Source organism: Elephas maximus, chromosome 3, assembly GCF_024166365.1.
Source record: "Elephas maximus indicus isolate mEleMax1 chromosome 3, mEleMax1 primary haplotype, whole genome shotgun sequence".
Classification (NCBI taxonomy): domain Eukaryota; kingdom Metazoa; phylum Chordata; class Mammalia; order Proboscidea; family Elephantidae; genus Elephas; species Elephas maximus.
This window is the reverse complement of record NC_064821.1, coordinates 61,587,374-61,601,401: the sequence shown is the minus strand read 5'-3', so window position 1 is coordinate 61,601,401 and position 14,028 is coordinate 61,587,374. Positions and strand designations below refer to the sequence as shown.

The 14,028-nt window shown below is 47.8% G+C and overlaps 1 protein-coding gene across 4 annotated transcripts in view; it reads left to right on the top strand.

Annotated features, from left to right (window-relative positions):
• ECE1 (endothelin converting enzyme 1) overlaps window positions 1-14,028 on the top strand; it is a 137,742-nt gene that overhangs the window by 74,260 nt on the left and 49,454 nt on the right. For 2 of the 4 annotated variants that reach the window (XM_049878177.1, XM_049878175.1), the window contains exon 3: window positions 7,075-7,222. In XM_049878177.1, the coding sequence (XP_049734134.1) occupies window positions 7,075-7,222 (148 nt within the window). Of the gene's footprint in view, window positions 1-6,457; window positions 6,724-6,826; window positions 7,223-14,028 lie in introns of those variants that run through there. The other 2 variants (XM_049878178.1, XM_049878176.1) reach the window with 2 other exon arrangements.

The window sequence follows — 14,028 nt, the reverse complement described above, 5'->3', positions numbered from 1 at the left end:
CCCATTTACAGATGAGGAGACTGAGGCTCTCAGAGGGGAAATGACTTGCCTTAGGTCCTAGAGGAATGAGAGCTCAAACCCAGGTCTGCTTGGGACCTCTTCCCTGTGGGCCCATCTCAAGAACAGGACATTGGATTTCTGTGGCAGCCACTTACGCTTCACAAATCAAAACAGAATCTAATCAGCAATCTTTCTGAGTCTCATCTTTCACAGAAGGTTCTAAATATATCATCAGCACAGAAGCATTTGGAATTCACAACAAAAATAGTATGCCGTGTTGTTATCATCATCCTAACAGCAGCCCACATGTTATAGCCTTTTGCGCATCACAAAGTATGTTCATCCACGTGAGGCCGCCTGGGGGAGAGGAAGGAGCCCTGTCTCTGAAGCTGGGGACCTGGGTTTGAATTCTGACTCTACTCATGACCTTGGGGAGCCGATTAATCTCTTGAGCCATAATTTCCTCACCTGTGAAATGGGGATTGGAGAAAGTGAGTGCAAAACACACAGCATGGGGCCTGCTAGAATTATGGCTGTTATTTTTATGACCTATTTTTTTATGAGGTAAGGGTTGCTGTTCCCACGTTACAGATGATGAAGCCGAGTTTCAGAGAGAGGGACATTCCTGTGGTCACACAGCTATCATGTGGGTTGGAGTTCAATGTTGCTTGCCCTACACCAAGCTGCAGAACTGGGCACATCTTCAGCTTTTCATGAAGGAAAGCCAAAAAGGTTGTCCCAAGAATTTGGGCCGTTTCTGTGGGTACCCAGCCTGGCTTGCCCTGACCCTTCACAACTTCCCCAAAACAAACTTGAACTAGCTCTTAGCTTGAACTAGCTAAGAATCAAGAACCCATGAACCTCAATTTACAAAGCAGTGGTCTATTAATTTTATGCTTTTAATATATTTTTTCCTCAACGAATTTCCTCAACAATGCTCATTTGTGAAAGAAAAAAAATAGAGTAAAATATAAAAAAGGATTAAAAATAAGAACAGTAATCCCACCATCCGGAGCTAACCACTTAGCATTTTTGGCATGTTTACTTCTAGTGTTTTATATGTGTGTGAATGTTTTTAAACATAATTGAGCTCACTGTAAATACACGATGTTGTACCCTGCTTTTTTCACTTAATGCGACTTCATAAGAATTTTTCTATGGGGTTGAAAACTTTTGAAACATGCTGCTATTAAAGATCATAACACCTTATGGTACCAATATAAAAAATGTGTTTATTTAGTCTGCTGTAGTTGGACAAATTGGCCAACTGTACCTGAATTTCCTAAAGGGGAGGACCCTGTCCTTTGCCCTCTCTCTTCCTGCCCCTTTTCAGCCTACTCAGGAAGCCAAGTTTTCCCTTCCCCAGGGTCTGCCCCTGTAGAAATGCAGCATGCCCCACCACTTCCCCAGAGCCGTGAGTGAGGCTGCTTTCTGCTCTCCTCTCCTTGCAGGTCTGGGCTGGGACAGTCCTGAGCAGGACCTCAGCCCTGGTGGGCTTCAAACCCAGGCAGGTGGGTGGGAGGGAGTTGGCAGTCATGGACATCCAAGGGGGCCCTGTGTTGGGGCTCCTGAGAAATACTATGGGTGACCGTGTGTGTTACCTTTTCAGGTCATTTCCTGTGTACTGGTTGCTAGAAACACAATTGTTTCCTCGATTTTAGACTTTTTAAAATTGGCAATGCCCCCCAAATCGCTCTCCCTTCACAGGAAACTATAAAAATAACCCATTTGCTTTTTAAGGCTTGGAAGCCCATGGGTTCTAGAAACTCCAAAGTTACCACTACCAATAACCCATCAAATAACAACATATAATTTTCATTCAAACTTGCCACTTTTATTATCGAAGGTGCTAGCAAACTACGTCAAATTTAGCTAGTGAAAAAAAAATTTAGAGCAAAGTTCCTCCTATGTCTCACCTGAAAAGGTTTTTCTTCTTTCCCTTTATCTCATATTTTAGGCACAAATTACTTGCCATCCACTAAAATTAGTCACTTGCGGACCAAGCACAGAATTCAAAGCCAGACAACAGCCCTAACTTGAAGCCCTGGCTCTGTCTCCTGTGAACTGTGAGACCTGAAAGCAACTCAAGCAGTTTTCTTTGTAAAATGGGGTTAATACTATTAACCCACCTCTCAGAGCTGTTACACAGATGAAACAGTATAAGTGAAAGCATTTTGTATAGCGTTCAGAAAGTAGATGTGCTTGTTACCAGGCTTAGTATTGAAACCCACCATGCGTGATATCTCAGTCATGCCCTAAATAATAGCTTTTGCCTCCAAAGCTCCTGCTCTGCTAAACCTGGCTGCCTGACCCCCCTAGCCCCCAGTACACACCATTTCAGCAGCTTGAAGGGAAATAACCGAAGTTGTTATGCTCCCATCCTAAACTGGGGAACAGATGGCCACAACTATTTACTGAAACCTTTGACACTCATCCAGTTACTTCTAAAAAAAAAAAATTTTTTTTTAAGAAAAAGGAAAGCTGAGATATTAATTCATTCTTAGTAGTATTTTTCTCATTTTTCTCTATGCACAGGGCTGTTTCTTGAGGAGGATTTAAGGGACAGTTCCACCCTGTACTTAAAAAAGACCTCTCTCTCTGCTTACCAGGAGGTACTTCCAACTCCATTCAACTCCATCCACCTGTTAGAGCATTATACTCCTGGCTGAAAGTTGTTCTACAATGGGAGATGGTCAAACCTAGGGCCTCATCCAGTTTCCTCATTTTAGAGACCGGAGACTGATGCCCATAGGGGCAATGCAACAGGTAATGCTGTAAGCTGTTACCAGTAGTTGGAAGAGAGTCAACTGTGGGGGCAGGGGGCAGGTAGGGCTCAGGCAGGAGCATGGGAAAATGAGAGGACATTATAGTTTTGCCCTCAACTGGCCCCAGTGACCTCAGCTGGAAGTCTACTTCATGGAAACTTAACTGGACGGAACTTCCCCAAATGGACACCCTCGATAGGCAGGGTGCCTCATTGAGCAAGCTGTCACGGTCTGCCTGCTGTGAAAGGCTGACTCCAAGCCTGGTCCCCCTGCCAGCTCTCACAGAGGCCAGCCAGGCTCCTGGACTGCAGGGGGTCGGATCCCTGCCAAGCCCTTGGCCAAACTACTCCTGTTTGCTGCTCCGTGCAACCTAGGTCTTAGGGTAGGGGGAGTTCTGGCCACGGCTCAAGAGAAGCAGCCTCAGGGAATGCCTCTGCCTTCCCTCCTGACTCCCTGCTTCCTCTGAAAATTGGGCTCTGCCCAGCCCCCACCCTTCTGTTGCTGGCTTGTCTCCTGGACCCCAGGCTGTGCCCTGTCCTGGCCTGCAAAACTCGTTCTTGCTCTAAGCCTAGGTGAGCCGAACACTCACTTCTGTAACCAAATATTTATCCCTCATTAGAGCTTTGTTTCCTTGGCTGTGAAAACCCTGGGAACTCCCGGGCTGCACAGCCCGACTCTCTTTCTCTCTCTCAGTTTTTCTTTCCTTCTGTCTCTCTCTTCTGAGGGCACCCCTTTCTCTGCCTCACACGACAATACGGAGGAAATTAAACCTGCCAGTGAGCTGAGTGTCTTCTGTGATTCTCAACTCCATCCTTCAAGCATCAGTTCTGCTCCTTGGCTGATGGCCACTTCCCAGTTACCTCGCCTGAGAGGGATTAGGCTGCTTGCCACTAATCTTCCTACTCTCCAAGTCACAGAAGACCAGTTTCTCATGATTGACATGCCTTCATTTCCAAAAAGAGTGAAAAAGCACCAGCATCCTCCCCACCTGGGACCTCATCTCCCAGGCTCCTCCGCACCATCCTATGAAAGAGGCCGGGCAGGTGTGCCTGGGGCTCAGGGAGGCAGCCTTTAGGAAGCAGTGCTCTGACTTGCACCCTGGCCCCTTCATTGCTCCCAGGAATGTGTGGACAGCCTCTTCCAAAGAGCCGTTGTTCCCAGCACAGCACCTCTAGCTGACTCCCTTCCCATCCTCCCCAGGAGGATGCTTCTGGATTCATTCTGCCCTCAGAAACAAGGGCTTATCTAGAAACCACGAGGCCCTCCGCCTGGCAGCACAAGTTGAATGAAGCACATTGCAAAGGCTAAAAACCCTGTTTTCAAATTCCGCTTGCTCTTCCTGCCTGGAACTATGAATCTTTAATTTAATTCTGACTTAATTCTAATTTAATTTCACAGCAAACACCATCTGTTTAGATTCAGCACTTAGCTTGACATCAGACAGAGAGGCTCAGCTCCAGGCTCTGTGCCTCAGGGGTAGCACTGCCGAAAGAGGACAAGGCTGTCAGTTCTGGAGAGCTGGGCTGTCCCACTGTCCTCCCTCCTCTCCCCACCCCTGCCCCACCCACACTTCCTGTATTTCTTCTAGAGCTAAGACTCATACTTACCCCTAGGGATGTTGTGAGTATGAAATAGCATACTCGAGCAACAAAATAGAATTAACACAATGCCACAGACACTTAGTATGCAGTCAAATGTTAATCATTTGCCATTGAGTCAATTCCGGCTCACAGTGACCCTAAAGAACGGAGTAGAACTGCCCGATAGAGTTTCCAAAGCTGTACCCTTGATGGAAGCAGACTGCCACATCTTTCTCCTGCGGAGCGGCTGGTGGGTTCAAACTGCTGACCTTTCAGTTTGCAGCCAAGCACTTAACCACTGCGCCACCAGGGCTCCTAACTCCCTTTATTTCTTCTTTCTTTCTTCCCCTTTCACCTTCTCAGTTAGCTCCTTTCTTTGTCCTCCTCCTGGCCATCTCTATGCTCTCCATACCATAGTATTTCTCTGTCTAAATAAGGTGGAGTTTTCCGGTTTTCCAGCTCTGACTCGCTGTGCTGCCCAGAACCTCTCAGGCTTCCTAGAGCCGGCACCAGGCAGAGGGGTGCCTCTTAAACCAAGGTCCCACTGCCTCTTCACCTTGTGCGCATGCACACACACACACCTCCCAGTAGCTGAGCTGTGATAATGGGGGGACTGAGAGGCCTCAAGGAGGAGGAGGGGTGAGACAGGTGACAAGTCTAGGAACAGACTGACAGCAAGAAGAGTGAAATAAATGTCGGTACCACCAGGTGAGATAGCACGGGCTTCATATCCTCTGGGGCCCCTCTGATCTCTGGTCCCCAGGGTAGATTGTATGAGATAATTGATGTCTCTGGAAAGCACTTTGTAAACTTGTGAACTTTTGAGTGTGGTGAACACATTAGCACCCTCCCAGGCTGTGTGTCTCTGCACCAGGCCCTCGCAGCCCAGAGTAGAGTAGCATGGTCAGAAGGTTTCATTTCTCACACTTTAAAAAAGGTTTTCAAGGAGTTTCAGAAGGCTGCGTCCCTCCCTTGACCTGACACTGCTGCTTTAGCATCAGAGCCTCCTGGGCCGCGGAAGGGCTGGGAACAGGGGTCAGTCAGACTGGACCTCTTCAGAAATAAGACCAGACCTCAAATTCCTTTTCTCGGTTTCCGGGGATCCAGCCAGGCTGGACTGTTTTAGAAATGACACCAAGCCTCAAGTTCCTTTTCTCGGCTTTATATTTAGAACCCACTGTTTCTTCCACAGAGAGTACATGTGTTCTCCTTTCTCTGGTCATCAATTCCTACTCGCTTCCTGCCCTGAGAACACCCAGTGATGACTACATGGTACCCTTCCCTAAGGTGACCTGCCTCAGACCCCCAGGTGCCAGACTCCCACAGGACTGAGACTTGGCTCCTGGGAGCAGGCACCACTTCAGCTGTTTGTAGAGCCCTTTGCAGCTCAGAATCTGGGTCTCCTTTTCTTCCCAGTGGCTGCCCCCTCTCCCTGCTCTTTGACAGGCTGGGACAGCCTCCTTAGGAGTCTCCCTGCCTCCATACTCACTCCCGTCCAAGCCTTGCTCCTTCACCTTAACCTTTTCCAAAAGGATAATCTAATCATGCCACTCCGGCCCTCAGGAAAAAGTGCAAACTTGTTAACCTGGCTTACAGTACCCCTTAGGATCTAGGCTTTGCCTTCCTCACCCTTCCCGCATTCACCTCTCTAGCTCCTATGTACTGTTGAAGATCTAGTCAAGGCATCACCCCTTCCAGAAAGCCTTCCCTGACTGAACCTTGCCCACCCCTGTCTGTTTCTTTATCTGTCTCCCTGCTGTACTCTAAGCAGCTGAAATCGAGGCAGCCTGTCTTCCCCTCTGTATGTTCAGTGTGACCCTGAGTCAGTGCCACATGTTCACTGAACGAAGCCTCACCTTCAGGAGACCCTTTCTGTCCTGGGACCCTGGGTTTTGCAGGAAGCACCCCTAGGAACCCTGAACTGGCCTCAGGTGTGAAGGGCCTGGGCTGAGGGCTCTGAGTGCTGGTGGCTGGTGTGTCCCGTCCTCGAGCCTGGGAGGGCCCTGCCACACTTCCTCTCATTGTGCCTCCCTTCCTGTTTAGCTAGACTGTTAGGCTGGGGGCATTTTCCTCCCATTAAGGACCTGTCTGGAGCTATTTCTCCTTGCATCTCCCCCAACATCTCCTAAGACCCAAATCTCTGACCCACTTGTGGCCTCTAGAGCTGATGGGGACACAGCTCTCTGGACCTCAGTTTCCTCATCTGTAAAAAGAGAGATAAGAATGCAGCCCTTATGGGACTGTGAGGGGTTAATGTGCTAGGGACATCTGTGCTCCTGGATAGTGCCATCAGTGTGAGCATGGTTGTGGCATCCATGTCCCCAGCCTGGTGGTGTGGGGTTCCAAGGAGAGCCCAGCTGGACACTCCCTGGATGCCTGTGAGTCCAAACATCCTGTTCTTTTTTGAACTTCTTACAGGAAAAACAGAGAAAAGCTGGGTTTTTTTCCCCCTTTTCCTTCCGCCCGTATCCGATGACACTTAAATACACGGGCCTGGCTGGATTGAGCTACGGACTCTCTGATGCTTGGAAGCAAATCCAAGCTGCTGAGCAGGGTGGCGGATCCTTTCCTAGATTAGGGCTGAGTCCGTGGGAACCAGACCACCCCTGAGACCCAGGGTGGCCCTGATGTCTCCCCAGGGCCTGGGCCTGCAGCGGAGCCCCATCTTTCTGGGGAAGGGGAGCACTGGGCTTATATTCTCCCCACCCCTCTCACCTCCTTCCCTGCAGGTGAACTTCCACAGCCCCCGGAAGGGGAACAGCCAGAGGTGCTGGGCTGCCCGGACCCAGGTGGAGAAGCGGTTGGTGGTGCTGGTGGTGCTTCTGGCGGTGGGGCTGGTGGCCTGCTTGGCAGCACTGGGCGTCCAGTACCAGACAAGTAGGTGCCTGCGTGTCATATCGTGGACGTGGCTCACTTCTGTCCCTGGCTCTGTCCACTTGTCCAAGGTCAGGGGAGGTCTTCCCTGCTCATGCCAGGAGTGGCCTCCAAGCCCAAGAAGGGGATGTAGCCTGGAGGGCTCAGGTTGCTGAGATAGACCAAGACCTGGGAGGCGGGTGGTGTAAAGGTTTTGGAGACAGAAGGATCTGATTTAAAACCCTGGCCCAGCAACTTATTGGCTGTGTGATCTTGGACAAGTCACTTGACCTGACCTGCCAGAGCCTGTCTGTGTCTTCTCTACTTTAAGGGGGGGAAACAGTGGTCAGTTTGGGGATGGCTTTGAGGGTTCAAGATAATATGACATTCCTGGTGCCTAGTAGGGCTTCTTTAACCTCAGCTCTAAGTACTGTTGTTGATAGGAGGTGGGCTGATTAGATACACAGGTGGTACTGTCTGCCATTCTTAGATCCAGTAAAATGGTAATCAAAAAAAAAACACCCAGTGCCGTCCATTTTCTGGATACTTCCCATGGTCCAAACACTACCTTACAGATGTGATCTCATTTCCTCCTCACAGCAACTGTGTGCAGTGTGGTTACCTTGGGCCCCATTTTACATCTGAGGAAGCCGAGGCTCTGAAATTAAGTGACTTGCCCGAGGTTAGAGGGCTGGGGAGAGAAGGAGAGGGGAGGCTGGAATTCAGCCACAGGCCCCGCCTCCCTGGGTAATCCCAGTGTGTCTGAGTGTACATGCTGCTCCCAGAAATGGCCTTTCAGCTCTGAAAAAGCCCTGTCCTTAGAAAGCTGCCCTCCGTGACCCAGTTGCCCTTTGTGTACGTCTGTAATGGATGGATCTCTTTGACCTTGTGTATGGTGACATGGAGAGCTTGGCTTTGACCACACTGTCAGGACTCTAAAGCTGGCTCTCTGGGCCTCTAGCAAGTGCCTCATATAGGCTTAATGCTCAATAGGCATTTATGGGGCTGGAAAGAGTGGGTTCCAGTTACAAACAAGGATGGGGAGTCCAGCCAACTCCAGAGTCTCTCCCCCTCCCCTGTGCCCCAGCATTTAGCTTTCTGATTGCAGATGGCCCACCTGGTTAAGGGGCATCTGGGAGCTTTCCTTAGGGTCCCACCCTACCAACTTGGTCACTCGCCCCTTCAAAGAGACCATGAGCTTCACAGGATTGGGAAACCTTCCCCCAGATTTGGTTGAGCCCATCCCCACTGTGAAGTTGTTGGCCTGCATAGGTGGCCCTGCTGGACTGGGATGGGGAAGAGCCTAGGGACTTCATTTGAGTCATCCTTGCCTCCGTCCTGGCTCAAGTACATATCCATTCATTCATTCATTCCATAAACATTGAGTGCTTACTCTGCCAGGCACTGGGCTAAGTATGTAAAAAAAAAAAAAAAAAAGTATGTAGATGGTGCTTAAAAAAAAAAAAATAATAAGTAACTAATTATTTAAGTTTGTAGATTTTTTTGTTGTTTTTGTTTTGTGTTTTACCAAATGTGCCTCGTATTGTGCCTAGCCCAGCAGGTCCTGAATGCATACTTGATTTATTGATTCATGGTTTCCAGCCCTTAGCCATATGTGCTTGACCTAATGCCTGCATGCCATAGGTATGCCAAGAATTTGCAAAGCAAATGATTAGAGGAACTAGGAGGAGGATTCGACCTGGGGCAACCTTTTTCTGCTGATCATGCTCACCCTAAATCAGCTTCAGTTCAGAACACTCTGTCGGTCCAGTCTGGACCCTGGCCAGCCTTGTCTGCCCAGCTCTTGGCCCTGCGTGTGGGAGCAGACCAGACTCCAGCAGCGAATGTTGCCTCTAGGTGTTCCCAAGGTATTTCTTCACCAGAAACTAACAGGGTGCCCCTGTGGGCCACCTCCTGGTGATCAGGCCCAAAACACGTCTGCTGTTATTCCCAGATGGTGCCCACAAAGGTGAAGTCCTGTTCCATCTCTATCCCAGCTCAGGGATAAGGAAGGGCTTTCCCTAGGCCCAGAATTGGGTGAGAGGGACATCCCTTCTTACCAGATGGAGCCAGGCAGGGGATCAGGTGACCCCTGAGTCAACCCACATGATCTCGTGGGCTGCAGTGGCCTGGGAAAGCAGTGGCCACCCCAGATATCAACACCCACCTCGTTACCCAGCAGCAGGTGCTGGCATCAGCCACATCTGACCAAACACCAGTCCTGTCAAGGCAAATCCTGTGATGATTCTGAAGGACCTACCTGTATATTACGTCCGGACACTTGAGTACATATTTATCCCCGTTCCTGCTGCACCCTCCTCTCCAGACACTGCAGGTGCTTTTCAAACAGCAGCAGGAAAACAACCAACAAATTCTCCCAGAAAATCCTCTAGAGTGTCTTTCAGAGTGTTAAGGCCAGGTGCATCCAGACGAGTGTCTGTGAGTTAAACCTGGGACCTGCCCCTGCCTTCTTGACTGACCATACCTGGCCTGAAGGAAAGAAATATTTTCTGCCTCCATGTTTGGTGACCAAGTGTTGGACAAGCTCTTTCATTCATTCATCATTCGATCATGTATTCATTCAACAAACATGTGTTGAACAACTGCTAGGTGCCAAGTACAATGCTGGACAAAGGAAATATAAAAGCAAATAAAACACTAGCCCTACTTTCAAGGTAACAGTCTAGTAGGGGAGGTAGACAGGTGGATGGCCATCAAGCACTGCATAGTCTGTGCTGGGACAGCGGATATCAGGCAGCCAATAGGCCCAGAAGAAGGGGGACTAGCCCAGCTGGAAGTCTGGGAAGGTTTCCCTAAGAAGATGGAACGTGAGCCAAATTTTGAAGGTGTTGACTTTGATGTTAGTTGAGGAGGACCTGGAAACCATTAATCAAATATGCAGTAGCACCAGCTGAGCCAGGCATATTTGGTAAGGAATCTACAAACCATTAAATAGACAATTAAATAAACAGTTTCATTTCTAAGCTTCACCTGTGCACCTAGCCAAGCGTTCCTGGCTGGTGCAAACGGTTAATGAGCTTGACTGCTAACCAAAAGTTTGAAAGTTGGAGTCCACCCAGGGGTGCTTCAGGAGAAAGACCTGGCCAACTACTTCTGAAAAATCAGCCATTGAAAACCCTATGGAGTACAGTTCTACTCTGACACACATCAGGTTGCCATGAGTTGAAGTCAACTTGGCAGCAACTGATATTTTTAGGTGCCTAGCCCAGTGCCTGGCAGAGTAGGTCCTCAGTGAAGAATTCAAACCTCTGAGATGGACTCCTTGGGACTGACTTCTTATTTTGTTTTTAAACCCAAGTTCCCTTATGATAACCACAAAAACCTTATTCTCTCTCTCATGTGCACACACACACACACACAGAGATTCTGATGTGCCCCTGAAAACCACTCTTTTCTAGTCTCTCTTCTAGATAGTCCCATCAACCGAAATTTTGTCAAGCTTTACTTCCTATATTTGTTGTATAACAGTAGGAATTCTTTTTCCTTTCCAAATATGAAATTATATCCTAATAGTCAATAGGCTTTTTCAAACTTACGCAGACATCCTCTTCTCCCCCAGCCCCATAAAGATTCTGATACATCCCCTAGTCGGGGAGGGGGAAACACAACTCCAATTAAGATGATCTGATCTGGAGACATTTAAAATGGAGTCATATTCCCCACCGTTTCCTCTCTATATTGTCTTACCTTAACCAAAACCAAGCCCATTCCCTTCGAGTCAATTCCAACCAATAGCAACCCTGTAGGACAGAGTAGAAGAACTGCCCCATAGCATTTCCAAGGAGCAGCTGGTGAATTCAAACCTCTGATCTTTTGGGTAGGCAGCCATAGCTCGCCATAGCTCTTAACCACTGTGCCACCAGAGCTCCATTATCATACTTTATAGCTCAATATTTTTTTACAATAATATTTTATTGAGTTTTTGGTGAAAGTGTACATAGCAAGTTAGATTCCCATTTGATAATTTCTACACAAATTGCTCAGTGACATTAGTTATATTTATCTAAATGTGTCAAAATTCTCTTTGTGTTCTGTTTGTTCCCTTTCCAGTACTCTAGTTTCCCTGTCCCCTTATCTTCTCATTTTTCCTTTTGAGTAATTGTTGGCCTTTTGGTCTAATACTGATGGTTTTTAAGTAGGGCACCAATCTTATAGATAATGTCCTTTATTCTGTGTGCCACTCTGCTGTTTCATCAAAAGGTAATCTCAAGGGCTAGGATCAGTTCTAGGTTTAGAGAGTATCTCAGGGTGATAGTCTCAGGGAGTCCTCTATTCTCTACTGTTCAAGTTTGTCTAATTTTTTTTTTTAAATAAGAATTTGACTTCTGCTCCACGTTTTTCTCCCGTTCTACATGGGAGTGTCTATTGTGACCCCAGTCAGAATGGTCAGTGGTGATGGCTGGGCACCATCTAGTTCTTTTGGTCTCAGGGTAGATAAGGTTATGGCTCATGTAGACTTGCTTCTTCTCTGAGCTTTCAGTTGCCTTCTTACTGCTTTGCTTCTGGTGACTAGAGACCCATAGTTATAAATAATTTTTTAATTGTACAGTTATCTCAAAGCAAATGTTTACCTCAAAATCCAGAAACTCTAATTTTTCAGCTGTTGTGTAGCTCCTCTGAGCCCTAAGTCAGTCTGAAGGACTTTGTGTTTGTCATCAGATATTAATAAGCCCACAAATTAACCACACAAGATTGGCTGGATTATGTTTTCTGAGTAAGGTGAAGACTGCCCCTGCCAGTCCTTGCATTCTGTTCTGCTCTCTAAAGATTGGCCTGGGAATACCTATTTTTTCAATACAAAAAATTATAGGAAGTAAAACTTGACTAAATTTCAGCTGCTGGGACTATCCAAAAGAAAGACTAGAAGAGAATTATTTTCAGGGAGGGGGCACCTTAGAATCTGATTGCGTGTGCATGTGCGGGTGTGTGTGCACGTACACGAGAAAAAGAGAGAAAGAAAAAGAATTAGGTTTTTGTTGTTATCATCAAGCGCATTGAGGCCCCATCCCCAACCATTCAGCCCCTCCAGACCAGAGGACATGGGTGGGCACACAGGAAGGCAAAGACAGTAAAGGGAGAGGGGTCAAGCACACTGACCCCAAACTTCTAGCGTTTCTCCAGTCACTTCTGCCTGGATCTCTGTCCAATGGGACATGAAGAGCCAGAGGGGAGGTCGTGTGTTAGGAACATCAGCCCCCATTCACTGAGTCTCAGGTCTGATCTCTCAGACATGAAATTAGTTCATCCTCACAGCAGCCCTGTGAATTTGGTCCTGCTCTTTCTTCTTCCTGTTTTCTAGATAGAGAAACCGAGGCTTAGAGAGATGATGTCACTCAAGTAAGGCTCACAGCAGGAAGCAGAAAGCTGGGATTTGAACCCAGGTCTAACAGCCTCCCTGCACAGTGGGGAAATCAAACTCGCCATCACCAGTCAGGCCACCCACCAGCCCCTTTGTGACTGGGAAAGCAGAAGACCACAGCGCTGGAATTGACACCCCTGGGTTCAGACCTTAACTCTCCCATTCAACTTTGTGACCTTATTTGGTTCACTCTCTCAGAGCCTCCATTTCCTCATCTATAAATGGGGCTATCACCCCTGTATCTGCTGCCCATTGTGACGCTTAAATGAGATCATGACTGCGTGTGAAGTATCTGGCACGCTTGGTGTTCAGTAAACAGTCCCTATTGTCTGCAGCCCGGCTTGTGTCAACAGATGATTAGGCTGTGTCTGTGTTCTTAGCTCAAGCCCGGGTCTTCGTCCCAGTCTCTTGCAGTCAGATTTGCCTTGCCCCTCTGATCGGACCACTCCTGAGGCTGCCCATGGTCTGATTTAGTTTCTTTGCTAGAGCCCACCACTATGGGTCCTCACGTGCCTCGAGGCAGAGGTCTGTCCTCTTCCTCTCCTCTGGCCTTTGGACAGCCCTCACCACCGCTGCCCTGAGTCCTCTAAGAACCTGCTCAGAAGCTGCTTTCTCTGCTCATTTGTGTTTTGGGGGCATGTGTAGCATTTGGCAGCCCTCTCCACTGACCAGCTGTACCAACTGCTGTCCCTGCTTACTCTGGCATCTGGGAGGCAGGGCTGCCCTGCCACCTGACAATGTGGGGCAGTTATCACGGGAGAACGTAGTCGGTGCCCAAAAAGTACTCTCGCCCGGCCCATAGTGGGAAGAATGTGGTATAGTAGAGGAACAGCACGGCTCACCTCCCAGATTGGCCATTAAGCAAGATTCTTAGCCTCTCTGTGCCTTAATTACCTCATGTATAAAAATGGCTGTAAGTAAACCAGTCTGTTAGGATTGTTCTGGTTTTGTTTTTTGAGGATTCAGTGAGGTAACTCTCCTGCCTCTGAGTGATTTTTCATAGCTCCTGTCTCCTATTCCTAATTGTTTTTTCTTCTCCCTAAGTCCTGGCACCATCTTGTCTGCACGTAGTAAATACTTTATGTTTGCAAAATGTTGTCTTTTGACTTTTCTTACATGTTTGTATCCCTAACTAAATCATTAGCTCTTAGAAGGAAAGGGCTATGCCTTTTATAGCCTCACACCACACCACACACACATACGCACACACACACACACACCCCATACCCAGCAAAGAACCTGGAAGATACTCAGTAATTATTTTGTTGAATAAATGAATGCATGAATGAGTGAATAAATTTGTTGAATGCCAGGGGCAGAATTTAAAAACTCAATGAATATTTGTGGAAGTAAGAGAGGGAGGGAGGAAGGACTAAGAGAAACACTTTGGTTCTTGGTACTTTTTAAAGCCATAGAAAGGATTGTAGGCAACTACAATCCAGGGTAAATA